At 40.5% G+C, this 26,682-nt stretch overlaps 2 protein-coding genes, 1 non-coding gene and 1 pseudogene across 3 annotated transcripts; 2 read left to right on the plus strand and 2 right to left on the minus strand.

Annotated features, from left to right (window-relative positions):
* Nucleotides 1-7,638: 7,638 nt before the first annotated feature.
* LOC148575725 (2-hydroxyisoflavanone synthase pseudogene) lies at nucleotides 7,639-8,224 on the minus strand (annotated as a pseudogene).
* Nucleotides 8,225-10,922: 2,698 nt separating this feature from the next.
* Nucleotides 10,923-11,948, plus strand: LOC148575726 (uncharacterized). Its single transcript, XM_088502519.1, has 2 exons — nucleotides 10,923-10,929; nucleotides 11,155-11,948. Exons 1-2 carry the CDS (start codon nucleotides 10,923-10,925, stop codon nucleotides 11,946-11,948), a joined length of 801 nt encoding a protein of 266 aa, XP_088358645.1.
* Nucleotides 11,949-17,430: 5,482 nt separating this feature from the next.
* On the plus strand, nucleotides 17,431-17,538 carry LOC148575727 (small nucleolar RNA R71). Its single transcript, XR_015904701.1, has one exon. It is a non-coding gene; the product is annotated as a small nucleolar RNA R71 (small nucleolar RNA).
* Nucleotides 17,539-23,023: 5,485 nt separating this feature from the next.
* On the minus strand, nucleotides 23,024-25,128 carry LOC148575728 (serine/threonine-protein phosphatase 7 long form homolog). Its single transcript, XM_088502520.1, has 5 exons — nucleotides 25,057-25,128; nucleotides 24,595-24,659; nucleotides 23,918-24,505; nucleotides 23,713-23,800; nucleotides 23,024-23,623 (listed from the first exon to the last, which is right to left on the minus strand). The coding sequence occupies exons 1-5, from the start codon at nucleotides 25,126-25,128 to the stop codon at nucleotides 23,024-23,026; spliced, it is 1,413 nt and encodes a 470-aa protein (XP_088358646.1).
* Nucleotides 25,129-26,682: the final 1,554 nt, after the last annotated feature.

Genomic DNA, 26,682 nt, shown 5'->3' on the forward strand with positions numbered 1-26,682 from the left:
TGAATGGCTTGGTAAAAATTGATTGGATCATTTTCTGCTAAACCAATGTCATCTTCATGTTCTTGAAGATAGACTACAATATATTTATCCGAAATTGCACTTTTCTTTTATCTGTTGGATCTTTTTAATAGCACTTATTGAGGTTGTTGAGCTTGTTGTATGGGTTGGGGTTGAGGAGGATTCTCGTTATTATCCTGTACTGTAGCAGTATCTTGAGCAATAACAATATTATCATTGTTTTCTTGTATTGTAACTGGATCTACAGTAAGATTCTCATTGTTCTCTTATAATGTAACTGTATTTTGGACAATAATAGGTATAAAAATCTGATCATTATTAGTTACAGAATCCTTATCAAAAGCAACATTCCTAATATTTTCTTCCTCCAAACTCAACCTCCTCAAGAAATCTCGCATTTCCCATTTCAAAAATAGACCTTGATGCAGGATTGTAAAACTTGTACCCTTATGAACGCTCAGCATAACCAACAAAGTAGCAACTAATTGTTCTTGAGTCCAATTTTTTTTTCATGTGGCCTATAAGGTCGTGCCTCAGCTAGACATCTCTAAATGTGTAAATGCTTTATACTAAGTCTTTTCCTAGTCCAAATTTCATAAGGGATTTTGTTAACTACTTTGCATAGCACCCTATTAAGGATGTACACTGTGGTCTTTAAGGCTTCTCTCTAGAGTGATTCTGTTAAGAAAGAATGACTAATCATACTTTTCATCATGTCCTTAAGAATTCAGTTTTTTTGCTCTGCAACACCATTCATACTAGGTTTTTCTGGCATGGTGTATTGCGGAATAATACTGCATTCTTCTGGAAAAAGTGAAAAAGGCCTAAGACGTTATTCACCTGAATCATCATATCATTCGTAGTATTCACCACCACGATCAGATTTGACAGCTTTAATTTTCTTTCCAAGTTGAAGTTCAACTTCAACTTTGAAAGACTTGAAAGCATCCAAGACTTGTGACTTTTCATGAATTAAATATAAATACCTATAACGAGAATAATCATCTATGAACGTAATAAAATACCGTTGTCCGTTCCAAGAGACAGTAAGAAATGGGCCACATATATTAGTATGTATCAGTTTTAAGACATTTTTAGCTCTCTCGGCACATAATTTCCTTTCGTTTCTCTTTTCTTTTTCTTCATGCATTCAATGCAGACTTCAAAATCTGCCAAATTTAGGGGTCCAAGAATTTCATCTAACACGAGCCTCTGAATTCTCTGTTTAGAGATATGATCTAAGCGTTTGTGCCATAATAATACCAAATTTTCATTTAGTTTTCATTTTGCACTTGTTTGCAGTATTTCATTATTATAGAAATTCAAATCAAGTCTATATAGATTATCCGTCAAATGATTAGAGCAAATATTATTCGAATTATAAAAGAGACTGACATTATTGTTTTCGAACGAACAAAAAGTAATATGATTTATCCAAACAAGAAACAGAAACTAAAATTCCGTCTAAACAATGGTACATAAAATGTCTCAAACAAATCCAAGTAAAATCTACTCGTGGAATATAATCTAAAAGTTCTTATAGTTTCGACTGAAATTATAATGCCGTCTGCCACACAGATGTATCTTTCAGCATCACTTGGCGGTCGGCTCCACAAGCAACCCTACATAGTAATACTTACATGAGTAACAGCAGAATCTATCCACCAAATATCAACAGGTACATACCTTAAATTAGTTTCAGAACAAACAAAAGTAAGAATCATACCCTTCTATGCACGCTAAGTGGCATATTTAATACAATCCTTTTTCATCTGTCCCACCTTCTTACAGAAGAAACAGGTTGAAACTTGATCCTGTTTCTTAGCCTTTTCCTGCTGAGAAGGTGCATCCGCAGTAGTATCACACTTTCTTTTATACAATAAAATGAAATCATATGAGCACTTTCAGTGTTATCTCGCTGTAACCTCTCTTCTTCTTGCACACAGTGAGATATAAGCTCATTTAGAGATCAAGTATCCTTTAAAGTGTTATAACTCACTTTGAATTGCCTAAATTGTGCAGGAAAAGAAATCAAAATAAAATGCACGAATAAATTTTCAGACAATTCTAACTTTAGTGTTTTCAATTCAGAAGCAAGATAAGACATTTCCATAATATACTTCCTTATGTTCCTTTTGCCTTTATACGTCATGGAGACAAGTTTGCTCAAAAGGTTATTTGCCAATGTCTTTTTATTTTTAGCAAAAAATTTTCAACATTTTTCAAGAACATTTTGGCATCTTTTGGTAATTGAGTCCCAAAACGCTTCAGGAATTGAGCGTTTCATAATCATAATGCTCATTCGATTAGATCTCTCTCACTTCTCTATTTTAACCTCATTGGGATTTTCTAGAGTGGAAGCGGATTTCTCTTCTTGAAGAGTTATATCCAGATCCATACAACTGAGGATAATTTCCACGGTATCCTTCCAAACCTTAAAATTTGTACCATTTAGCATAGGAATACTGCTAACTTGTGCAGAAATATTGGTAACTGAAGTTATAGTAACTAGATTAGAATAAAAAAATATGCAATAAACATTAGTTAAATAATGGGAAAAAATCCATATTAAGATATCTAGAACAATATTAATTTTTAATTTTTGGATAGAAAAATTAACTATAAGTAATACTCTCATTACAATAATCAAATATTGTTAAAAATTCTTGTCGAACATTAAGCATTTTTTTCTACCGACTAAATATGCACATAAAAACTTAAACTTTGCAACCTATTTATTATCGTATATGTTTTTCATTAATTGGCCAAAACAACAACCTTCATTTGAGCCTATTATTAATTGCATAATTAATAAAAATAAATAAATAAAAGTGTGTACCGTTTATTATTTGGTCAAACAAAAAATTTTCTTTGGGTCGATTATTGTTCGCATAAATAATGAATATCAATTTATTCCTAATTTTTTATTATTCAAATATTATTAATGTGTACATATAACTTGGTCAAATATAAATTTTTTTTGAGATAGATTAATATTTGCATCTATAACCTATACAATAATCTTTATATCTAAAAAAATAATTAAATAATTTTACACCAAATTAATAGAACATACAATTAAATTCGAGACAATCAAATTTTAGCAATACTCCATTAATATTTTAGAATAAATCAATTTATTATTTACTATATCAAAAACAATTTTACCAAACTAAATAAAAGGAAGACTGTCTCATATAATATATGTACTGTGTACATATACCTTAATATATAACCAAATAATGATAATATATAAGTGCAATGATTTGATTAAAAAGAATATGCTGTATGCATTATAAGTGCACGACAATGTATATATAAATATTCATAGATGATAATACAGATACATATAAAGAATTGCAATCCACTGCATTAGTATTAAGAGGATTAAACTTTATGTTCGTGCAACAATACTAGTTATATATGACACGCGCACACACACACACACATATATATATATATATAGATGGATCGAAAATTTACGGGTCGAAGCGGATATCGGATTATCTGACTGGAGCAATGAGGGTGGGTACCTGCAAAGACACTCCGACACTCGAGTCAGAATGAATCTAAGAGGTATAAGGTGTGAGGAATGAATGAATACCTAGAGGGACCTGAGTCCTCTATTTATAGGTGATGGTAGCTATCTTATCTTATCTTGTTTGGCTAAGATAAGGGAGCCATTTGAATTCGAAAGTTGGTTAGGAGCTCTAGAGGGCCGGTTCCGGGCCTTCTAGAAGGGCGAAGCGGGTTGGACCCGGGTAACCGGGTTCGAAGACCATTCCGGGCGTAGGATCCGTGGGTCGGATCCGTAACAGTTGCCCCCGGAGCGAGAGAGTGAGGGTGCTCGGTCTCATCGCTGGAGGAACCTTTTCCTCGCCGTTTGTGGTTTGGCAAGGAGATCGTTATTTGGTTTTTCCGGTCGAGGTCGAGGATTTGGGGAGTTCCTGGCCATTTCATGGTCAGGCGAGGAGCACGTTGTTTGGGCGTCTCATCACATGCCGGGTTTGATGACCGTTCTGAAGAAGGGCCCGGAGATCGGGTCTGGAACAGTTGCCCTGGAGCATGAGAGTATGCTTTCTTGGTCTCAATGCTAAGTCGTTGGGGAGTCCGATTCTCTGTAGTTTGGGAGACTGTGAGGGACCTAGAAAGGGCGTGACACCATCCTACATTTATTGGTAGGATGTTGGTCAGTCTGGCCTTCTGCAAGTTGGAAGATCGTCAGCTCATGCTTGTTTTGTGTGGCCTTTTTTGGACTGTTATTGTGAACTTATTTTAGGCCTCTTGGTGGGCTGATTTCAAGACTTTGTTTATTTAGCTTATTTGGATTTCCGTTTTGTTGGCTTTGCGGGTGATCGATTCACGAGTCACTATTTTTGTTATTTGGATATCCGTTTTATTATTTGAATATCCGTTTTATTGGCTTCGGGGTGATCGATTCCCGAGTAGCCGTTCACTTAATTGGATATCCATTTTATTATTTGGATATCCGTTTTGTTGGCCTCGGGGTAATCGATTCCCGTATAGCCGTTTACTTATTTGGATATCCGTTTTGTTATTCGGATATCCGTTCTATTGGCTTCTGGGTGATCGATTCCCGGGTAGCCGTTCACTTATTTGGATATCCGTTTTATTATTTGGGTATCCGTTTTGTTGGCCTCGGGGTAATCGATTCCCGTGTAGCTGTTTACTTATTTAGATATCCGTTTTGTTGGCCTCGGGGTAATCGATTCCCGTGTAGCCGTTTACTTATTTGGATATACGTTTTGTTATTCGGATATCCGTTCTATTGGCTTCTGGGTGATCGATTCCCAGGTAGCCTTTTCACTTATTTGGATATCCGTTTTATTATTTGGATATCCGTTTTGTTAGCCTCAGGGTAATCGATTCTCGTGTAGCCGTTTACTTATTTGGATATCCGTTTTGTTGGCCTCGAGGTGATCGATTCCTGTGTAGTCGTTTACTTATTTGGATATCCGTTTTATTAGCTTCAAGGTGATCGATTCGCGGGTAGCCGCGTTTGGTTCATGCCGTCGGACGGGGCAATGCTTTTGAAAAAATGAATTCCATTTATGGTTTGGGCCTCGTTAAAACCTCCCAATTTGGGTAGGAAAGAGTGCCCAGTAAGAAAATATACGATTAAACGACTTAAGCAATAAATGCAAGTAAAGAAGGCAAAATATAAAGGGTAAAGAGATAGTCTTACACGACCTCGATCTTGTTGCTTTGGAAGGATGTTTCTACATATAGTAGCACCGTAAGTTGGTGGAATTTCAGGATCTTGGAAGCTTGGTCCCGTCTAGTCTTCGAGCCTGTAGGCTCTTTTTTCGATTACCGTCTTGATTTGGTAGGGACCCTCCCAGTTGGGCGTGAGCATCCCTTCTCCCGGAGTGGGTGGACCGATATCATTTTGTCATAAGACGAGGTCTCCTGGTCTAAAGTCTCATTGTACCGTGCTGCCGTTGTACCTTAGACTTATTCTTTGTTTTAGGGCTAGCTCCCGTAGGTGTGTTATGCTCCTGATTTTGTCTGCAAGGTCCCACTCTGCTTCTTTGTCGTTTTCTCGCACGGTTCTGCGCGGACTTTGGTCTTGGCGTGCATCGAGGTTGGCGAGGAAGAAGCCTGCCGCATCTCAGGATCTCTTGCGGAGGGTCGAGCTGGTCTTCTCACACTCTATCGCGACTTCCCGGACTCCGTGTATTGTGCTGATAGTGCTGTCGTCGGCTTAGAACTTCATGAGTAAGAATTTGGTGAAGATGACCGCCAAGAGGTTGTTAATGATCTTTCTCCCGAGGATGATGTTTGTAGGTGGTGGAGTTATTGAGGATGACAAATTCGGAGAGGATGGTCTTTCTTTGGTTCCCGGCTCCGATGGTGAGGGGAAGTGTGATGGTGCCGTCTGGTTGAAGGAAGTTATCCCCGAGCCCGGTTACCCCATTATGGTGGGTTTGTAGGTTTTCATTTCGGAGCCCGAGTTTGTCGAAGGCTCCCTTGAAGAGGATGTTGGAATCTGCTCCTGTGTCAAGCAGTAATCTTTTGACCAGCCCGGTTCCTATCTTTGCGGAGATAACGAAGGGGGCATCTTTTGCCGAGGTGCCGTATTGGCAGTCCTCGGGGGAGAATGTTATTGCATTATTGGTGATGATTTTCGAGGTTTGGTTTCTGACTGCCAGGACCTTGAGGTCCTTTTTTAGTGCCGATTTCGACTTTTCTGGCTTATCCTTGCTTGTTATGACGTTGACGACTATGGTTGGGTCTGTTTCCGGACTTTCCCGGGGGGGCTTGTCTTTGTGTCCTTGGATTGCGTCCTTCCCTCTCTGGTGATCTGTCTCTTTCTGTGCGCTTCGACTCCCTAATGATCTTGGTGAACTCGGAGAGCTTGCCGTCTCGTATGGCTTGCTCCAGAGCGTCTTTTAAGTCGATGCAGTGTTGTGTTCTATGCCCGTATCCTCGGTGGTAGTCGCAATATAAACTCTTGTTGCCGCCCGTTCTTTCTTTAAGTGGCCGGGCCTTCGGAAGGACGCCTCGGTTAGCTATTTAGTGGTAGATCTCGGTGATGGGAGCTAACAAGAGGGTGTAATTTGAGCATTTGTCGATTTGGAATGTTCCTTTTGGTTTTCTCTTGGTGGGGGGTTTTGGCGAGGTGTCGTACTGCCGTTCTGCCGTTTATTGGCCGCCATGACTTGGCTCACCTCCTCATCGTTTATGTAATCCTTAGCGACGCTCTGAATCTCGTGCATAGTCCAGACTGGCTTCGTGGTGAGATACTTTCAGAAGTCCTCATTCATAAGCCCATTGGTCAGGTAGAAGCTCGCGACTGAGTCTGTGAGTCCGTCGACCGTCAGGCATTCGTCATTGAATCTGTCCAGGTATTTTCCCATAGATTCATCTTGTCTTTGGGTGATTCCGAGCAAGCTCATAAGGTGTTTAGCTTTGGTGATTTTGGTGGTGAACTGGGCCATGAACTTTCTGGTGATATTGTGGAAGCTGGCTATGGACCCGTTTGGGAGGGCGTTGAACCATTTGATCGTAGGGCCGGCTAAGGTTATCGAGAAGGCCTTACACCGGATCATGTCGGCTGCTCCTTCCAGGTTCATTCTGACCTCGAAGGATGTTAGGTGTTCCTGGAGATCGTTGGTCCCGTCGTATTTCATGTCAGTGGGCTTGTTGAAGTCCTTCAGGAGTTTGGCTCTCAAGAATTTTTCTGTGAACGGGATGGCTTCCATTATCATGTGCATGTTTCCTGCTCGTTTGGCCTCCAGATGGTGTCGTCGGTCGTCTTCTCCGCGTCGGTGTTTCGGGTCTAGGGAAACGCTGCGATCGTGTTGTCTGCAGTGTCGTTGCTCAGGGGGCCTGGTGTTCCTGGTATCGCGATGAGATCAGGTCCTGGAGGTCGCTTGGCTTGTATGCTCCGGGTGGTACCGTTCTTTGGGTGTAACTTGGCCTTTGAGGTTTTGCACCCTGAGGCACAACTCTTGGATTATCTGGACCGCCTTCTCTCCCAGGCCGTCGGGTGGCCAGGCTTCAGTGGGAGGACGGTTGTCCTCTCTTGGTTGTTGCTGGGTTGGGGTTGGCTGGCGATGTGCCGCGCTTATTATCTTCCCGTGGGTGGGAAGAGTGTTAGCTTGGAGTTCGGGAGTTGGGCTTTGTGGGTTTGAATTGGGGTGTTGGGTGGAGGATTGCTCCTCGAGGTTCTCCGTCATGCCGCCACGATTTGGATGTCCCCCGCATCTGTGCAAGAACCTTGAGAACTTTCTTGATCTATTGGCTCCTGAGAGGTCTGAGCTTGGCCACGGTGGTAGCATTTAAGGAGGTCGTTCATGATGAGCTTCCTTATGAATTTTCAATAAGGTCCGAAGGGGGATCATGGCGACAGAGTTGTCATAGGTGAGGCGGCGGATGGCAGAGGTTTGGAACCTAGTGTTGAAGGAGGTGACCTCGTGGGTTTGGAGGAAGAGCTTGAAGAGTTCAAAAGAAGAAGCAACCTCGGTGGGCATGGAGCCAAAGTAGAGAGAGAAGATGGGGCCATGGCGCTTGGAGAGACGGATGAGGGAGTGGTGAATGAGAGGGTCCAAGAGGTGGAGGTGTCCCACTAAAGGGAGGCGAGACTTTGGGCTCGGAGGATTTGAAATTTCACCGTTGGAGTAGGGCAAAGGTGCATAAAGAGTGTTATCACTAAAAAGGTGATTGCAAGTCAAAGAAACATTGTTCCTTTGGAATTTCGCCGTTGGAGTAGGGCGAAGGTGTGTTATCACTGCAAAGGTGATGCAAGTTAAAAAAACATTATTCATTTTTGCTCTCAGTTACAAGCAAAAAATCAAGTGAGTGAGTTTGAGGATTGCTCTTCTGGGTTATCCGCCATGCCACCACAACGTTGCAAAGTTCCCACAGACGGCGCCAATGTACTGGATGTCTCCGGTACGGGTTGAGAGATGGTCGGGAACTTGCGGGTCGAGGCGGATGCCGGATTATATGACTGGAGCAATGAGGGTGGGTACCTGCAAAGACATTTCGACGCTCAAGTCAGAATGGATCTAAGAGGTATAAGGTGTGAGGAATGAATGAATACCTGGAGGGACCTGAGTCTTCTATTTATAGGTGATGGTAGCTATCTTATCTTATCTTGTTTGGCTAAGATAAGAGGAATGTTTGAATTCGAAAGTTGGTTAGGAGCTCTAGAGGGCCGGTTCCGGGCCTTCTAGAAGGGCAAAGCGGGTCGGACCCAGGTAACCGGGTTCGGGGACCATTCTGGGCGTAGGATCCGTGGGTCGGATCCGTAATAGTTAATCATATTATATGTGTAACAACAATGAACAAAATCACATAATACTATTCATAATACACAATTTTGCTGTGCAACAATACTCGAGATAAACAACGCATACATATACATATTTTGATCCAAAATAATAATAAAATTAAATATTTTTTATGATTAAATTATAGATAATTCTAATATCATTTGTTAGAATAAATTATTTTATAATTCAAATCATCTATATTAAATCACCAAAAATATATATCATAGTATAAAAGCATATTTGTATTCACAAAAATGACTGAATTGTAACTGAAAAAGAGTGACAAAGGCAATTTTAGATGTATTGGGACCAAAACCTGAAGTCACTAATTCTAAATCAAAAGTAATGATGACTTATTTAATTTAATAATAATAATAATAAAAATTGAGATCACCGTTATATAAGTCATTTATTATGAAATAGTTTAACTTATGATTATAATTAATATATAGGGAAAATCACCATAATAAGTCAAGGAGAACAAAATTTTACACAAATCCGCCAAATCAAAATCTAGCTCAAGAATCCACCAATGCACGTCTCTATGTAGTTCGAACCAGGTCAATTCGAACTCAAAATTTATATAATTCGAATCATAGTCATTCAAACTATGTACACATGCACACACCCATGTAATTCGAATCCACCTGATTCGAATTACTTCCCAGCACGCAATCCCAAGTAAATCGAAACTGGTTGATTCGAACTACACAATGTATAGTTCGAATTAGGCCGGTTCGAATTATAAAGGGCCAGACATTTATAAATATGTTGTGAATGTAATTGATCTCAGTAGAGTGAAAAAATGGCTAGTGATAAGAGTTTTGTAGTACTGGTTCATCACAGAGGATCGATTAAGAGGAAAACATGATCCAGTGTGAAGTTCACTGATAAGGATCCTCTTAGTATATTTATGAGGCCTACGACGAGCTATGGTGACCTGGTTAATTCTGTGTTGCAGAAACTTGGTTTGGAAGGCGTCAAACGGGTTAAGAAGTTTTTCTATCGGATTCCAATCTCGGTGCTACAGGAAATCGTGAAGTATGATTGTTTCACGATCGGGAGTGATGAGGACTTGCAGGTCCTGTTTCATTGTCGTCGGCAGTTTTCCGAAGTTAGGACACCTGAACTGTTGGCGAAGTTGGTTGATGTTGTATCCAGCTCAGGGGTTCGAACCGGAATACCCACACCGTAGGCACGGTAGCCGGTTCTAGCTCCAGACCTATTGGTGCATGTTCGTCCACCCCTGTGTATGAACCTTCGGTCGAGCTTGTCGCCTCCCCTTCGTTCGCTGTTGATCTCAACTGTAGTGGAGGCGGGGAGGTTGGAATAGGGGATATTGTGCCGACCTCTTTACAGTGCTGCACCGGCTGCTCTGGGCGATGCATTGTTGGCCGATGTAGACGATGATGATGTGGAGCCGGATATCATTGCTGATGACAGTGGCGATGATATTGGAGCGAGTGAGCCAGCTGGGGCGGGAGCTGGTTCTAGCTCTGACACACAGCAGTACCCTCCGCACTTTTCAGCTTTAGACTTGGATGCCATGAGACAAGAGAGGGTTCCTGGGGAGCCTGCTGGCTTTGGTGCTAGAGATGCCGAAGGGTCTTCAGGTCTGACAGAGTTTCAGGTTGGCCAGCATTTCAGGATAAAGATGAGGATGTGTTAAGTGTAAAGACGTACAGCATCCGACGCGGGGTACTGTACAAGGTGGTGGAGTCTAACTATCGCTAGTATGTTGGGAAGTGTTCTGAGTTTGGGAATGGGTGCACATGGTTGATTAGGCTTAGTCTCCGACAGTGCAAGGGCACTTGGGAGGTCAAACGGTACAATGGACCACATACGTGTCTCGCGACGTCCATCTTCAGTGACCACAGGAGTCTGGATTATCATGTGATCTCGGCATTCATCATGCCAATGGTTAGAGCCGATGCATCCGTCAACATCAAGGTGCTTCTGAATGCGACGACAGCATACTTTGGGTTCTGGCCGACGTACAGGAGAGTTTGGTTGGCGAAGCAGAAGGCTGTTGCCCATATCTATGGTGATTAGGATGAGTCGTACAACAAGCTCCCTAGGTGTGTGTTAGGAGTTCAGCTGACGATGCCTGGTACTGTTGCAGTCCTTAAGACGAGCCCAGTCTGAGTTGAGGGCGAGGTGGACGACTCACAAGCTTATTTTCACTGACTGTTCTGGACGTTTTCACCGTGTATTGAGGCATTCCGTCATTGCAAGCCCTTGGTGAGTATTGACGGCACCCATCTTTATGGCAAGTAGGGGGGTACGTTGCTCGTCGCAATAGCATAGGACGGTAACTCCAACATTCTGCCTGTAGCATTTGCACTGGTTGAAAGTGAGAATGCTGAGTCTTGGTCCTTCTTTCTGTCCTATCTCTGTCAGCACGTGACCCCGCAACAAGGTTTACTGGTTATATCAGATAGGCATAACGACATAAAGGCTGCGCTTGAGGCTCCAGACGGAGGATGGCTACCTCCAGCTGCCTACCGTGCATTCTGTATTCGACATGTGGCAGCAAATTTTGCCATGACCTTCAAGGGCAAGGACGCTAGGAGGCTTCTTGTGAATGCAGCCTATGCTAAGACTGAGGTGGAATTTGACTACTGGTTTGATATATTACGGTCTAAAGACCCTGCCATGTGTAAGTGGGCGAACCGGATCGAGTATCCATTGTGGACTCAGCATCGGGATGAGGGTCGTAGATTTGGTCACATGACGACAAATATATCCGAGTGTGTTAACTCAATCCTAAAGGGGGTCAGGAATCTCCCTATGTGCTCGCTGGTGAAGGCAACTTACGGGAGGTTGGCAAAACTATTCGTTCGGAAGGGGAGAGAGGCTGAGGCCCAGCTGGGAACCGGACAACACTTCAGTCAACATCTGGTGAAGTGTATAGAGGCCAATCTGAAGAGGTGCTTCACCGTGACTTTGTATGACAGAGATAACTCGGAGTTCACCGTCTCAGAGACGACTCCTATTGGTTCTTTCTCGCTAGGTAGCTATAGGGTCTCACTCGGGTCTCAGACTTGTGACTGCGGATACTTTCAGGCACTTCATTTCCCGTGTCCTCACGCCCTGGCATGCTGTGCCTATTGGTGCACGAAATTGTGATCATCAATGGCGCCAACAACTTGGTACGCATAATTATAATCTCAACTCTTTATCACAACTTTGCACAACTAACCAGCAAGTGCACTGGGTCGTCCAAGTAATAAACCTTACGTGAGTAAGGGTCGATCCCACGGAGATTGTCGGCTGGTCACCTTGTAAATCTCAGTCAGGCGGATTCAAATGGTTATGGTGAATTGATAATAAAAACATAAATAAAATATAAACTGGGATAGAGATACTAATGTAATTCATTGGTGACAATTTCAGATAAGCGTATAGAGATGCTTTCGTTCCTCCTAAACCTCTGCTTTCCTGCTGTCTTCATCCAATCATTCCTACTCCTTTCCATGGCAAGCTTTATGTAGGGCATCACCGTTGTCAATGGCTACATCCCATCCTCTCTGTGAAAATGGTCCAATGCGCTGTCACTGCATGGCTAATCATCTGTCGGTTCTCGATCATACTGGAATAGGATTTACTATCCTTTTGCGTCTGTCACTACGCCCAGCACTCGCGAGTTTGAAGCTCGTCACAGCCATCCCTTCCCAGATCCTACTCGAAATACCACAGACAAGGTTTAGACTTTTCAGATCTCAAGAATGGCAGTCCATGGGTTCTAAGTTATACCACGAAGATTCTAATATCTCAGACTCGGTCCTCTGTATTAGATATCTAAGAGATACTCATTCTAGCTTGTTTGCATGTAGAACGGAAGTGTTTGCCAGGCACGCGTTCATAGGTGAGAATGATGATGAGCGTCACATAATCATCACATTCAGCATGTTCTTGGGTCCGAATGGATATCTTAGAGAAGGAATAAGCTTGAATTGAATAGAAAAATAGTAGTACTTTGTATTAATTCATGAGGAACAGCAGAGCTCCACACCTTAATCTATGGAGTGTAGAAACTCTACCGTTGAGAATACATGAGTGATAAGGTCCAGGCATGGCCGAATGGCCAGCCCCCTAAACGTGATCTAAAGATAAAACTAAAGATGTAAATACAATAGTAAAAAGTCCTATTTATACTAAATTAGTTACTAGGGTTTACAGAGATAAGTAAATGATGCAGAAATCCACTTCCGGGGCCCACTTGGTGTGTGCTTGGGCTGAGCATTGAGCTTTACACGTGTAGAGGCTTCTCTTGGAGTTGAATGCCAGTTTGTAACCTGTTTCTGGCGTTTAACTCCAGAATGCAGCATGGAACTGGCGTTGAACGCCAGTTTGCGCCATCTAAACTCGGGCAAAGTATAGACTATTATATATTGCTGGAAAGCCCTGGATGTCTACTTTCCAACGCAATTAAAAGCGCGCCATTTGGAGTTCTTCAACTCCAGAAAATCCACTTTGAGTGCAGGGAGGTCAGATTCCAACAGCATCTGCAGTCCTTCTTCAACCTCTGAATCTGATTTTTGCTCAAGTCCCTCAATTTCAGCCAGAAAATACCTGTAATCACAGAAAAACATACGAACTCATAGAAAAGTCCAGAAATTTGAATTTTAATTAAAAAATAATAAAAATATACTAAAAACTAATTAAATTATACTGAAAACTATGTAAAAATAATGCCAAAAAGCGTATAAATTATCCGCTCATTACAACACCAAACTTAAATTGTTGCTTGTCCCCAAGCAACTAAAAATCAAATAGGATAAAAAAAAAAGAGAATATACTATAAATTCCAAAATATCAATGAAACTTAGCTCCAATCAGATGAGCGGGACTTGTAGCTTTTTGCCTCTTGAATAGTTTTGGCATCTCACTTTATCCATTGAAGTTCAGAATGATTGGCATCTATAGGAACTTAGAATTTAGATAGTGTTATTGATTCTCCCAGTTCAGTATGTTGATTCTTGAACACAGCTACTTTATGAGTCTTGGCCGTGGCCCTAAGCACTTTGTTTTCCAGTATTACCACCGGATACATAAATGCCACAGACACATAACTGGGTGAACCTTTTTCAGATTGTGACTCAGCTTTGCTAAAGTCCCCAATTAGAGGTGTCCAGGGTTCTTAAGCACACTCTTTTTTTGCTTTGGACCTTGACTTTAACCACTCAGTCTCAAGCTTTCACTTGACACCTTCACGCCACAAGCACATGGTTAGGGACAGCTTGGTTTAGCCACTTAGGCCAGGATTTTATTCCTTTAGGCCCTCCTATCCATTGATGCTCAAAGCCTTGGATCCTTTTTATTACCCTTGCCTTTTGGTTTTAAGGGCTATTGGCTTTTTGCTCTTGCCTTTTGGTTTTAAGAGCTTTTGGCTTTTTTTTTTTTTTGCTTTTTCGTTTTTTTTTTTGCCTTTTTTTTTTCTGCAAACTTTTGTATTCACTGCTTTTTCTTGCTTCAAGAATCATTTTTATGATTTTTCAGATTATCAAATAACATTTCTCTTTTTTCATCATTCTTTCAAGAGCCAACATATTTAACATTCATAAACAACAACTTCAAAAGACATATGCACTGTTCAAGCATTCATTCAGAAAACAAAAAGTATTGCCACCACATCAAAATAATTAAACTAGTTTCAAGGATGAATTCGAAATCATGTACTTCTTGTTCTTTTATTTTTAGAATAGTTTTCATTTAAGAGAGGTGATGGATTCATATTCATAACTTTAAGGCATAGACACTTAGACACTAATGATCATATAGTAAAGACACAAACATAATTAAACATGAAGCATGGAAACCGAAAACAGAAAATAAATAGAAAAGGAGATTAAGGAATGAGTCCACCTTTGTGAGGGTGGCGTCTTCCTCTTCTTGAAGAACCAATGGTGCTTTTGAGCTCCTCTATGTCTCTTCCTTGTCTTTGTTGCTCCTCCCTCATAGCTCTTTGATCTTCTCTAATTTCATGGAGGATGATGGAATGCTCTTGGTGCTCCACCCTTAGTTGTCCCATATTGGAACTTAATTCTCCTAGGGAGGTGTTGATTTGCTCCCAATAGTTTTATGGAGGAAAGTGCATCCCCTGAGGCATCTCAGGGATTTCATGGTGAGGAATTTCCTCATACTCTTGCTGAGGTCCATGATCTCTTGTTTGCTCCATCCTTTTCTTAGTGATGGGCTTGTCCTTTTCAATGAGAATGTCTCTGGCCTTAGGTGCCCTAGATGGTTATGAAAAAACAAAAAAAATGCTTTTACCACACCAAACTTAGAAGGTTTACTCGTCCTCGAGCAAAAGAAGAAAGAAGTGAGTAGAAGAAGAAGAAAATGAAGGAGATGGAGGTGTGTGAATGGTTCGGTCAAGGGGGTTTAGGTGGTTATGATGTGTGAAAAGGAAGGATTAATGGAGGTATTGGTGGAGGTTAATTGAGGAAGAATGTTATGAAAATGTGTGAAGATGAAAAAAGAAGTGGTAGGAATCCTGTGGGGCCAAGGACTTAACATCCCTGCTCCAATTAGGCGTGTAAAACACCCTTGCTGTGCAATCCTGGCATTTAACGCCAGACTGCTGCTTGTTTCTGGCGTTAAACGCCCAAATGTAGCTTGTTTCTGGCGTTAAACGCCAGCTTGGTGCCTGTTTCTGGCGTTAAACGCCAGACAGATGCTTGTTTCTGGCGTTTAAACGCCAGACTGCTCTCCTCCAGGGTGTGCTGTTTTCAATGCTGTTTTTCATTCTGTTTTTTATTTTTCAATAGTTTTTGTGACTTCACATGATCATCAACCTAATAAAACACGGAACAATAAAGAGAAAATAAAATAGATATGATTAAATAACATTGGGTTGCCTCCCAATAAGCGCTTCTTTAATGTCAATAGCTTGACAGTGAGCTCTCATGGAGCCTCACAAATAATCAGAGCAAGGTTGGAATCTCCCAACACCAAACTTAAAGTTTGAATGTGGAGGTTCAACACCAAACTTAGAGTTTGGTTGTGGCCTCCCAACACCAAACTTAGAGTTTGACTGTGGGGGTTTTGGTTGACTCTACAGTGAGATAAGCTTTTCATGCTTCCTCTCCATGGTTACAGAAGGAGATCCTTGAGTTTCAAACACAAGGTTGTCCTCATTCAGTTGAAGGACCAACTCTCCTCTGTCCACATCAATTACATCTCTTACTATGGCTAGGAAGGGTCTTCCAAGGATGATGGATTCATCCTCTTCCTTCCCGGTGTCTAGGATTATGAAATCAGTAGGGATGTAAAGGCCTTCAACCTTTACTAGCACGTCCTCTACTAGTCCATAAGCATATTTTCTTGAGTTGTCAGCCATCTCTAATGAGATTCTGGCAGCTTGCACCTCAAAGATTCCCAGTTTCTCCATTACAGAGAGTGGCATGAGGTTTATCCCTGACCCAAGGTCACATAGAGCCTTCTCAAAAGTCATGGTGCCTATGGTACAAGGTATTAAGAACTTTCCAGGATCCTGTTTCTTCTGAGGCAATGTCAGTTAATCCAGATCACTCAGTTCATTGATGAGCAAGGGAGGTTCATCTTCCCAAGTCTCATTACCAAATAACTTAACATTCAGCTTCATGATTGCACCAAGGTACTTGGCAACTTGCTCTTCAGTAACATCCTCATTCTCTTCAGAAGAAGAATACTCATCAGCGCTCATAAAGGGTAGAAGGAGGTTCAATGGAATCTCTATGGTCTCTAATTGAGCCTCAGATTCCTTTGGTTCCTCAAAGGGAAACTTCTTATTGGTCACTGGACGTCCCAGGAGGTCTTCCTCACTAGGATTCACGTTCTCCTCCTCCCTTGTAGGTTCGGCCATGATGGTTAAATCAATGGCCTTGCGCTCTCTCTTTGGATTTTCTTCTGTATTGCTTGGGAGAGTACTAGGAGGAATTTCAGTGACTCTTTTACTCAGCTGGCCCACTTGTACCTCCAAATTCCTAATAGAGGACCGTGTTTCATTCATGAAACTTACAGTGGCCTTAGATAGATCAGAGACTATATTTGCTAAGCTAGATGGATTCTGCTCAGAACTCTCTGTCTGTTGCTGAGTGGATGATGGAAAAGGCTTGCTATTGCTAAACCTGTTTCTTCCACCATTCTTAAAGCCTTGTTGAGGCTTTTGTTGATCCTTCCATGAGAAATTTAGATGATTTCTCCATGAGGGATTATAGGTGTTTCCATAGGGTTCACCCATGTAATTTACCTCTGCTATTGTAGGGTTCTCAGGATCATAAGCTTCTCCTTCAGAAGATGCCTCTATAGTACTGTTGGATGATTCCTTCAATCCGTTCAGACTCTGAGAGATCATATTGACTTGCTGAGTCAATATTTTGTTCTGAGCCAATATGGCATTCAGAGTATCAATTTCAAGAACTCCCTTCCTCATAGGCATCCCATTACTCACAGGATTCCTTTCAGAAGTGTACATGAACTGGTTATTTGCAACCATGTCAATGAGTTCTTGAGCTTCTGCAGGCATTTTCTTAAGGTGAATGGATCCACCTGCAGAGTGGTCCAATGACATCTTTGATAGCTCAGACAGACCATCATAGAATATATACAGGATGGTCCATTCTGAAAGCATGTCAGAAGGACATTTTTTGGTCAGTTCCTTGTATCTCTCCTAAGCTTCATAGAGGGACTCACCTTCCTTTTGTTTGAAGGTTTGAACATCCAGTCTAAGCTTGCTAAGCTTTTGAGGAGGAAAGAACTTGGCTAAGAAAGCCGTGACCAGCTTATCCCAAGAGTTCAGGCTATCTTTAGGTTGAGAGTCCAACCATACTCTAGCTCTGTCTCTTACAGCAAATGGGAAAAGCATAAGCCTGTAGACCTTGGGATCAACCCCATTGGTCTTAACAGTATCACAGATTTACAAGAATTCAGTTAAGAACTGAAAAGGATCTTCTGATGGAAGTCCATGGAACTTGCAGTTCTGTTGCATTAGAGAAACTAATTGAGGTTTAAACTCAAAGTTGTTTGCTCCAATGGCAGGAATTGAGATGCTTCTTCCATGTAAATTGGAATTAGGTGCAGTAAAGTCACCAAGCATCTTCCTTGCATTGTTATTATTTTCGGCCATGTCTCCTTCTTTTTCGAAAATTTCTGTCAGATTTTCTCCAGAGTTGTGCTTTAGCTTCCCTTAGCTTCCTCTTCAGAGTCCTTTCAGGTTCAGGATCAGCCTCAACAAGAATATTCTTATCCTTGTTCCTGCTCATATGACAAAGAAGGAAATAACAAAGAAAATATGAAATCTTCTATGTCACAATATAGAGATTCCTTTATGTGAGTAGAAGAAAAGAAATTCGAACACCAGGAGGAAGAGAGGGTTCGAATTTTTAGATGAAGAGAAGTGTTAGTAACTAAATAAAATAATTAGAAAGAGATGAGGGGGAGAGAATTTCAAAAATTAAATAAAAAGAAAATAAAAATATTTTTGTTTTTAATTAAAATTAGAATTAAAATTCAAAAATTAAAAAGAAAGATGAAATTAAATTAAATTTAAAACAATTAATTAATTAAAAAGGAATTTTTGAAAAAGAGGAAGGGATTTTCGCAAATTAGAGAGAGTTAGTTAGGTAGTTTTGAAAAAGATATGGTTAAAACAAAAAGATAGGATTACAAAAAAAAGGATTTGAAAATTAATTTTGAAAAGATAAGAAGTTAGAAAAAATTTTGAAATTAATTTTGAAAAAGATATGATTGAAACTTAATTTGAAAAAGATTTGAAAAAGAAATTTAAAAAGATTTGATTTTGAAATCAAAGTTGATTACCTGACTAACAAGAAACTAAAAAGATATGATTCTAGAGTTTAAAGGTTGAATCTTTCTTACTAGGCAAGTAACAAACTAAAAAGTTTTTGAATCAATCATATTAATTGTTAGCATTAATTTCGAAAATATGAAATAAAAATAAGAAAAAGATTTTGAAAATCAATCATAAAGTTTTCGAAAATATGAAGGAAAAATAAAAAAAGGATTTGATTTTTGAAAAAGATTTGAAAAAGATAGAATTTTTAAAATTGAAAATTTGATTTGACTCATAAGAAACAACTAAATTTTAAAAAGTTTTGAAAAAGTCAACTAAAATTTTCGAAAATTTTGAGTAACATAAGGAAAAGATATATTTTTTTATTTTTGAATTTTTAATGATGAGAGAGAAAAACACAAATATGACCCAAAATATTAAGATTTTGGATCAAAACCAATGATGCATGTAAGAACACTATGAATGTCAAGATGAATACCAAGAATACTTTGAAGATCAAGATGAACATCAAGAACTTATTTTTGAAAATTTTTTAAGAGAAGAAAAACATGCAAGACACCAAACTTAGAAATTTTCAAACTTTAGACACTAATAATTCAAGAATGCATATGAAAAACAAGAAAAGACACAAAACATTAAAATTTAAAGATCAAACAAGAAGACTTACCAAGAACAACTTGAAGATCATGAAGAACATATGCATGAGTTTTCGAAACATGCAAGAAAGAGATAAACATGCAATTGACACCAAACTTAAAACTTGACACAAGACTCAAACAAGAAACATAAAATTATTTTTGATTTTATGATTTTAAAGATTTTTTTGGATTTTTCGAAAATTCTTTTGAAAAGGAAAATAAGGATTTCAAAATTTTTAATAGGAATTCTAGGAATCTTGCAATGTTAGTCTAAAGCTCCAGTCCAGGAATTAGACATGGCTTACTAGCCAGCCAAGCTTTCAGTGAAAGCTCCGGTCCAAAACACTAGACATGGCCAATGGCCAGCCAAGCTTCAGCAGATACAAATCAGACATACAACAGCTGATACTTCATCCAACTTCATATGCTGATAAATGGAAGCCTCGGTCCAAATAAATTAGACATGGCTTTACAGCCAGCCAGGCTTCAACGTGCTTCATGAAACACTAGAATTCATTCTTAAAATTTTTTGAATAAAAATATATTTTTTTTATTTTTTCGAAAATAAGAATAATAAAAACAAAAAGGTTAAAATTAAAATAAAGTTACCTAATCTGAGCAACAAGATGAACCGTCAGTTGTCCAAACTCGAACAATCCCCGGCAACGGCGCCAAAAACTTGGTGCACGAAATTGTAATCATCAATGGCGCCAACAACTTGGTACGCACAATTGTAATCTCAACTCTTTATCACAACTTCGCACAACTAACCAGCAAGTGCACTGGGTCGTCCAAGTAATAAACCTTACGTGAGTAAGGTCGATCCCACGGAGATTGTCGGCCTGAAGCAAGCTATGGTCACCTTGTAAATCTCAGTCAGGCGGATTCAAATGGTTATGGTGAATTGATAATAAAAACATAAATAAAATATAAACTGGGATAGAGATACTAATGTAATTCATTGGTGAGACTTTCAGATAAGCGTATAGAGATGCTTTCGTTCCTCCTAAACCTCTGCTTTCCTGCTGTCTTCATCCAATCATTCCTACTCCTTTCCATGGCAAGCTTTATGTAGGGCATCACCGTTGTCAATGGCTACATTCCATCCTCTCTGTGAAAATAGTCCAATGCGCTGTCACTGTATGGCTAATCATCTGTCGGTTCTCGATCATACTGGAATAGGATTTACTATCCTTTTGCGTCTATCACTATGCCCAGCACTCGCGAGTTTGAAGCTCATCACAGCCATCCCTTCCCAGATCCTGCTCGAAATACCACAGACAAGGTTTAGACTTTCCAGATCTCAAGAATGGCCGTCCATGGGTTCTAACTTATACCACGAAGATTCTAATATCTCGGACTCGGTCCTCTGTATTAGATATCTAAGAGATACACATTCTAGCTTGTTTGCATGTAGAACGGAAGTGTTTGCCAGGCACGCGTTCTTAGGTGAGAATGATGATGAGCGTCACATAATCATCACATTCATCATGTTCTTGGGTGCGAATGGATATCTTAGAGAAGGAATAAGCTTGAATTGAATAGAAAAACAGTAGAAACTCTACTGTTGAGAATAAATGAGTGATAAGGTCCAGGCATGGCCGAATGGCCAGCCCCCTAAACGTGATCTAAAGATGTAAATACAATAGTAAAAAGTCCTATTTATACTAAACTAGTTACTAGGGTTTACAGAGATAAGTAAATAATGCAGAAATCCACTTCCGAGACCCACTTGGTGTGTTCTTGGGCTGAGCATTGAGCTTTACACGTGTAGAGGCTTCTCTTGGAGTTGAACGCCAGTTTGTAACCTGTTTCTAGCGTTTAACTCCAGAATACAGCATGGAACTGGCGTTGAACGCCAGTTTGCGTCGTCTAAACTCGAGCAAAGTATGGACTATTATATATTGCTGGAAAGTCCTAGATGTCTACTTTTCAACGCAATTAAGAGCGTGCCATTTGAAGTTCTGTAGCTCCAGAAAATCCACTTTGAGTGCAGGGAGGTCAGATTCCAACAGCATCTGCAGTCCTTCTTCAACCTCTGAATCTGATTTTTGCTCAAGTCTCTCAATTTCAGCCAGAAAATACCTAAAATCACAAAAAAACACACAAACTCATAGTAAAGTCCAGAAATGTGAATTTTAATTAAAAACTAATAAAAATATACTAAAAACTAATTAAATTATACTGAAAACTATGTAAAAACAATGGCAAAAAGCGTATAAATTATCCGCTCATCACCTATTCACGGCTTACTTGGGAACCGTATGTCCACCACGTGTATCGTCTTAGCTCCGTGTTCAGTGTGTACTGGATGGGGTTCACACCGCCCATTCCTGAGGGTTTTTGGCCACCGTATGATGGGTCCACAGTGATACCAGACCCCAACAAGAGGCGTGTGAGTGAGGGACGTCCTAGGTGCACGAGGATACAGACTACTATGGACGAGGCGGATCTGAACAGGCCCAAGAGATGTGAGCTGTGTCGGCAACCAGGATACACACGTCGGAGTTGTCCACAGGTCGGAGGACCAAGTCAAGCGGGGGGAAGATGAGTAGGTGTATTGTTAGCTTTATTATTACGTTGTTAAGACTTTTGACATTTAGAGTCCACTATTTTACGATTGTTAATTGAAATTGTTACGGGAAAAACTTGGTTTAAGTTAATGTGGTCTATTTGACGTGCGTTATTAATTAATTTATGTTAACCATTTCTTTAGCAAAATATCATAATAACTTAATTAAACAAGGCAAGAATGCAAAATAACTTAAATAAAGAAGAAACTATTGCAACTCTCAAAGTTACCGATAAACGATAAGCAAAATAGAAAAATAACATAAATAAACAAGGCACACCAAATTGCAAAGTAACTGATACACGATCTAGAAATACGGTACGTAACATACATAAGAAAATACAACTCAGATCCTACACATACATAACTTAAGTAAACAAAGTAATCTAACATATAACACTGATCATAAACATACATCATACACAGAAACAGATCATCCAAATAGATGTGAACCGGTGAAGCAACGATGGGGCACCCATGTCCTGTGGCCTCTCCTGACGAGGGGCTCCTTGTCCTCGATGTCATCGTCGTCATCATCCGGGTCTGCCTGTGGAGGTGGCCTAGGCTAGACTGGTAAAGGATGTGAGGAAGACCCTGAAGGAGCTAACTCTCCGCGGATGGGTGCCCTGGACGGTCCGGCAACTGAAGGTGACCCACAAGCATAAGCAGAAGGAGGGGTACCACCCAGTGCAAAATAGTCATGAGCAGGCACGGAAGGAGGCTCGTTCAGATTGACACCTAAGGGTGCCTGTGTCCGCGTCATCTGACCCCGCCGACATGCCGTATCATCCCCTGCATAATGGCACTGATCTCATCCAGGAAGTGGCTACTGCCGAAGTTCGCATCAAGATCATCACTAGCCAGCAAGTCTGAAAATAGCGTCCCCGGGCTAACCCATGGCTGACTCTCATGAAGTGTGTGGTCGTCAGCGGGGACACCAACGAAGTAATCGCCAAGCGGCCCTGATCCAAGTCCACCATCACCCTGGGCCGAACCATCTCCCACACCGGAGCCATACCACTCTCTATCATGACCTCCATGACGAGGACTCACACCCCCTATCCCAGCAGGGACCCCCCCCAAACCCTCCACCAAGATGGCCTCCAGGATCTCTCCCACCAAGCCCGCCCTGATCACCACCGTCGTCATCGTCACCATGACCACCGTGGTCGTCCACTCTAGCACGCCCCCTGCGTCAGCCTCCACGCCCTCGTCGTCGGCCTCCATCCCTAACCACCGCGTCATCCTCCTCCATGGCTTGGTCGAGCCACCTCCACTCACGCTGGCTCCGTCGTGTCCCCACACGCGCTCTCCGCTCTACCCGACGCCTATCCAGAACATCGTCAACAAGGTCTATGTCAGGCACTCGTCCAGCACCCCTCTGCGTTGCCTCGACAGGAATAGGCACGGCTCTGGGATCCCCAAGGTACATCTCTGGTGACAGGAATCTCTTACCATGCTGACCCCACCACTCCAAGAAGTCATGTGAGGGACCTGGGTCTGCGACAACATCAAACCGGAGAACATGGTTCGCACGGCTATCCCAATAAAGATGCCAGAACTGCAAATTGTATGGAAACCAACGATCTCTGCCTCTGCCGTCTTTCGACATCAAGAAGTCGATGTTTAGGGCGGGTTGGGGGCGGGGCTGTACTCTGCCGAACTGGGGTAGAACCCGATCAATCTGATGCCACTCTATGACGGCGAAATATATCAATGCCGTGTGACGTGACTCCAACACCTCCGGATGCAAAACCTGAAGGATGTCGGGAGAGTTATACGGCATCCAAATAAACTGCAAATACATATCAACAACGTTTGACCATATCGTGATGCGAAGCATGAAAGGTTACTTAATTAAAAGTAAGCGGTTAGTATACTCACATCCCTAGCCTGTAACAGGTCTATCCTCAGCCTCCACATCTGCACTCGAGGTCCCTTCTCGCTAGCAGAAGGATTGTGACCTGCCCATCTGCAACTCAGATCGGTTGTTATAACAAAAGAAATGTATGACAAAATAGTATAACATTATAAGCAGAGATTGTTTTAAAATAAATTAAGTCGAAATAGAGAAGTCCAACAACAGTACCTCGAGGCCAAGGGCCAGCTGAACGTATCATACCCAGCAGCTCTAAACCCCGGAAAGCGCCAAAAGATCCAAGACTGAAGCAACTGTAACGGGCCAGCCAACTTGACCACATGTGTGTTTGCAACTCGGCACATGCACCTGTACAACCACGCTAGTGCTGCCGACCCCCAGTTATAGGAACCCATCTCCTCAAGCCTAGCTACGTAGGGTAGCCACCTAATGTGAATATGGTTGCCGGACTTGTCGGCAAACAGCTGAGTGCCCAACAGCATCATGATATACGCACAAGCATAGCGCCTGACTGTCTCCTCGTCGGCTCCCTCGGGGCACTCTCCAAAAGCCTCCTGGAACCATGTGCAGTTCACTGCAAACTTCTGAATTTGGTTCGCAAGAGGTAACACACCTAGCAACTCCTGGAACCACACCCAAGCTGGGCAGCCACCTGTATGTATATCTGGAAATCCGTCAAGCAACCACTGACATAACGTCTGTCGACCGGCAACCCCAATTGGTATGTCACATCCTGTAGTGTGATCGTGCACTCTCCAAACGGCATGTAGAATGTGTGCGTCTCTGGATGCCACCGCTCTACGAAAGCACTGACAAGGGGCTCATCCAATCTGAACCATCTATCGTTCAGTCTCGCAAGATGGTATAATCTGGACATCTGCAAGTACGGAACATACTTCTCATCGAGTCGCATGCCCTGCTGCCGCCGCATGCTCGCGATGCATCGCTGGGGCTACACATACGATGGACCGCATATTTAAAACCACTTACAAAACCACTAAAAGAAATGACTAACAACATAAATCACTAACAAAAACTACTAGCAGATAATACTAACATAAACCAGTAACAAAAACCGCATACAAAACCACTAACAAAACCGCTAATATAAACCAGCAACAAAACCACAAACAAAATTACTAAAATAAACCACTAACAAAACCACTAACATAAACCACATGTAAAACCACTAACAAAACCACTTGCAGAACCACTAACGTAAACCACTAACATAAACCACAAAGAAAACTGCAAACAAAACCACTAAAATAAATCACATGCAATACCACCAACATAAACCACTTGCAAAACCACAAAAATAAACCACTAAAAAAATCGTAACTACTAACCTCGTCGTTAATGACCCCGGCTATATGAGCCACTCCATCCAAACGATATAGTCTAACTGGATCGTCCCCCATCAGCTAAGTATTCTACTCGAGCCTTTGTCGGAGCGAATCTAGGTCATTTACTCTGGGATTTGGTGGGGTATGAGAGTGGAGAAGTGATTCGAATGAGGTGGGTTTGAACTCCTTTTATAGCCAAATCCAGTGTAATTCGAAAACAGCCCAATTCGAATTACTACTAGAGGCAAAATGGGAGTAATTTGAATCAGCCAGATTCAAACTACTTGAGGTTTCGTGCACAAACGTAAATCGAATCAGCCTGATTCGAATTAAGCTATGTCTAATTCGAATCAGCTTACTTCGAATTATAGTAATTCGAATCACTTTGTTTCTAATTACATGTGATTCTAGTTCGATACATACTGATTCGAACTACATAGTTATGTGCATTGGTGGATTCATAAAATAGTATTCCATTTGATTGATTTGTGTAAAATTTCGTTCTCCTTGACTTATTATAGTGTTTTGCATGTATTGCCATAACAATATTTACATGAATTAATGATTTCGTCAACAAATTTGAATTAATTATATCTATTTTGGTTCCACAAAACAAAGCTAAAAAAATGACCAATTTTCTTTTGTTTTTTGCTTGAATTTATTCAAATATAAGATAAAAAGATAGGTGGTAAGTTTTTGGATTGAGAGAAATTGTCAACCACTCTTTTAGCTTTTTTAACATTTATTTTGAACACATTTAAAGCCACTTATTCTAATTTACAATACAAAAAAGTATATAAAAATTAAAAAATAAATCGTTATAATAACATGAACTAAATTATCTTTTAATTAAGAATATATAAAAGTCCTACCTTTTTCAATTTTAAAAAATATATTATACTTGTTCTTTTTTTGTCTATTACTTCGACTAAATGTAGGTTTATTTGAAAACCTGAAAATAAAAAATAGTCTAAAAAATAGAGTTAATATTCAATTGAAGTAATTGAAATTTCAAAGGCTAATTTAAAATTTGAGGCAAATTTTAGAGGCCAATTTGAGTATTAAGTCCTAAAAAATATAATTAAATAAACTTTAATTGAAAATGAAAAAAGAAAGTATTTAAGTAATTCTAAATGGATTTATTAATGATTAATAATATAGTTCATATTTCAATTACATATATTGTATAAAAGAAGGATTTGGATCCTCTAAATTTTGAATTTTACTTTAGAGAGTAAAGTGTGATCTCTCACTGTTTATTTTATAAGTGGGACCAAGAGAAAATATGAGAGAGAAATCATTTAAGGGTGAGAGATCACACTTTATTCTCTAAAGAAAAAATTCAAAATTTAGAGTATCCAAATTCATAAAAGAATGGCAAAAGCTAGTGCACTCCAGGTAAAGTAGAGAGTGCAACACTCTTTAAAAGTTAACCTACTATCAAAAGTTATCAGGTAAATTAAATTTATTTATTATTATTATTATTGTTTTCTTTTTTTTTCATGGGCTGAATAAACAAATTAACACTGACAAAAAAAAACTAATTTTCTCTTTTAACACAGACCTTTACACCACAAAAAGTACTCATGAAAATTTGATCGAATTCTTTCATTACCCTGTTATTGTCGA

This window comes from Arachis ipaensis, chromosome B1, assembly GCF_059453495.1.
Source record: "Arachis ipaensis isolate K30076 ecotype BB chromosome B1, ASM5945349v1, whole genome shotgun sequence".
In the NCBI taxonomy this organism is placed as follows: domain Eukaryota; kingdom Viridiplantae; phylum Streptophyta; class Magnoliopsida; order Fabales; family Fabaceae; genus Arachis; species Arachis ipaensis.

Bases quoted from the DNA above. Each gene is read 5' to 3' on its own strand.
- LOC148575728 (XM_088502520.1), bottom strand. From the start codon at position 25,128: ATGGGGGACGATCCAGTTAGACTATATCGTTTGGATGGAGTGGCTCAT. The intron at 24,660-25,056 runs GTTAGTAGTTAC...TCGTATGTGTAG, and splicing joins CCGGGGTCATTAACGACGAG to CCCCAGCGATGCATCGCGAG. The intron at 23,624-23,712 runs GTGAGTATACTA...ATGTATTTGCAG, and splicing joins ACCTGTTACAGGCTAGGGAT to TTTATTTGGATGCCGTATAA.